General features: G+C 40.9%; 1 protein-coding gene across 22 annotated transcripts in view; it reads right to left on the bottom strand.

Annotated features, from left to right (window-relative positions):
* Nucleotides 1-2,555, bottom strand: part of epb41l2 (erythrocyte membrane protein band 4.1 like 2) — a 47,303-nt gene that overhangs the window by 30,474 nt on the left and 14,274 nt on the right. For all 22 annotated transcript variants that reach the window (XM_032543654.1, XM_032543668.1, XM_032543652.1 and 19 more), the window contains exons 2-3: nucleotides 1,549-1,772; nucleotides 1,160-1,348 (exon numbers count right to left, since the gene is read on the bottom strand). In XM_032543654.1, the coding sequence (XP_032399545.1) occupies nucleotides 1,160-1,348; nucleotides 1,549-1,758 (399 nt within the window). In that variant the 5' untranslated portion in view covers nucleotides 1,759-1,772. The remainder of the gene's footprint in view (nucleotides 1-1,159; nucleotides 1,349-1,548; nucleotides 1,773-2,555) is intronic.

Raw genomic sequence — 2,555 nt, 5'->3', positions numbered from 1 at the left:
TGTGTGTGTGTGTGTGTGTGTGTGTGTGTGAGAGCATTGTGTAAGATGCTATCTGACTATCTAACAACCTTTCATCTCTGGGTTTGTTGTTCATCATAAGCATGAGTAACTGAAGTCTGTGTGTCCAAAACAACATGTGGTTGACTGACAAAGGAGGAAATTTGTTTATGCAAAAATGCTTTTCACCAAGTTACTGTGTGTGGTAGTTCCTCTTTACGAACTCTCAGCAGTTTTGATAAAAATCCAATATTGCCAATGCCACAATCAAACTCTTTTTGCTCTATTAACAATAAAATCTGAATGGTCGAGCCATTCCTTACACATTTATGCACTGTACACATTTTCTTTGGTTTAATCAAACTAAACTAAATACATGCATGTCTTCTGAAAAGCAGTATGGTTATAGGCGGGCCAAACTACTGCAGTACTATACTACTACTGCAGTATACTATTACCGGCAGTGATTCTCCTCTTCATACGCAAATGATTATGCTAAAGGAATAGTTTGACATTTTGGGAAATTCCCTTAATGGCCTTTCATGCTGAGAGTTAAATGAAAACGTTGACAAAGTTTCCCAAACCCTGGTCGGCGGACCAGTATTGACAACATATGCAACTGGGCCGCAAGGAGACCATACGATTTGGCATGAGAGCTGATTAATAATTAACTGAATTTGTACTCAATTACAGGCTATTTTTGCTATTGTTAACTTGTTAACTTGACACAGCCTGTGCTGTGTTTTCCTCATCCCTCCCGGTCATATGCTGATGTAACCAGGCCCCTGTCACCACCTTTTAGAATTCAGACATTCGAGACAGGATACATTGTTAACATCTGTATAATTTTAGTAAGTAGCCACAATGAAATGAAGTCAAGTTTCGGTTTCTAATTTTTTTTTTTAATGCTTGCACTTTTTTTTTGCCCCCTCTCTTTCTTGTCTGCTTGTCTCCCCCTCCCGGTCACTCAATAACACATATCAAGGTCTTGCCTGAGTAATGAGAGAATAAATAAATATAGATCACGCCTCGAGCAAAACATCATTTGTGAACCTGCATGTGAATCCGCCAGCAGACTAATGGGAGACCGCCTGTCTACTTTATCTTCCAGCATGTGTACTGACGGGGTCTGGAGAGAAATGACGCTACGCCCTGCCGCTACCTCAGTGTCTGCGCTGGCGGTGGAATGAGATTCTGCTTCTTTTTCCTTCACTTGCTCCGACTTTACTGCCTCCTTCTCTTCCTCCTCTTCCTCTGCGTGGCCGTTGACTTCGGGGACAGGCCCGTCCTCTTCCTGGGCCACCTTGCTAACCGCTTCCTCTGTGGAAGGGACCTCCTTGGTCGGAGACGTCTTCATGGGTCCGGAAAAAAAAAAGAACGGACATTAAAAAAAAAAATAAAAAAATAAAAAAAATAAAAAAATAAAAAAAAAATCGGTTAAAACAGTTATAACTGGAACATGAAAGGATTGCTGCTTAGTATAATTACTAATGGAAGCAAGGTTTTATAATCAGCCATGACAATATAGTAAGACTATAATAAGAATTTTACCTGGCTCTGAGACTTCTGCTTCTTAAGCCATGTTGGCAGGAATCGAGCTATTCCTTTTCCCTCTTTCTCCTTCTCTTTTTCCTTCTCCTCTCCCTCAGCGTTGGGTACTTCCTGGGTTTCTTCCTTAGCCTTCTCTGGTTGGTCTGGCTGAGCGGCTGACTCCTCGGCTTTCTCCTTCACCTCTGTCTCAGAGCCCGCTTCGGTTGTCATGGTGACAGGTCAACCTGCAAAGTGAGGAAGAAGAGCGATGGAGGAGTGTTAAGCTTTAAAGTATCACATTTTTTGTAAATATAAGACATGTCTTATTTCTTGTATAAGTTTATTTAATTGCATCTTAAAGGATTTTGCTGAAAAAAAATGTATATTCTTTGATACTCATATCTTAACAATGATAGCTTTTTGTTTTGGATGCTGGTATATCACCAAGAAGTGGAGGAAAGAAAAAGAAAAAAAAAAAATCAGACTGCCCCACTGAATTCGGCACAAACATAAATCTTTCATGGCCCGCAACTTCAATTTTAGCCTGGAATATTTTTTATAAATGAGCCACAGGGTCCCATGGCTTCTTGAGAGCAACCATTGCTTCCTTTTACAATGGGAGTAAGACAGAATGTTAGACAAAGAAAATATCTCTGGAAATACAAAGTCCTTAAGTCATGTCACGTGGGGAATATGACACAAATATGAATATATTAGGGCTGTTAGTTATCGGATTCTGGCCCTTTGGCTCATAGCTGTTAGCACATGAGCTCATAGCGATTTGCAACTTTAGCTCTTGGACTGGAGTCATCCCAGTTTTACACAAGTACACAAAAGCATAAGAGCTGAGGATGTCATTATGTCACACAACAAGTTTCATCTGGGTCAACAGCTGGTTACGAAGACACCTACCCCCACACCCACAAGAGGAAATTACTCAATTCTTAATATCTGAGTCATTGGATTTACCCTGCAGCTGTGGTCAACGCACGCACGCACGCACACACACACACACACACACACACACA

Source organism: Etheostoma spectabile, chromosome 18, assembly GCF_008692095.1.
Source record: "Etheostoma spectabile isolate EspeVRDwgs_2016 chromosome 18, UIUC_Espe_1.0, whole genome shotgun sequence".
Taxonomy (NCBI): Eukaryota; Metazoa; Chordata; class Actinopteri; order Perciformes; family Percidae; genus Etheostoma; species Etheostoma spectabile.
Note: the sequence above shows the minus strand (reverse complement) of the source record. Positions and strands in the feature narration are given on the sequence as shown.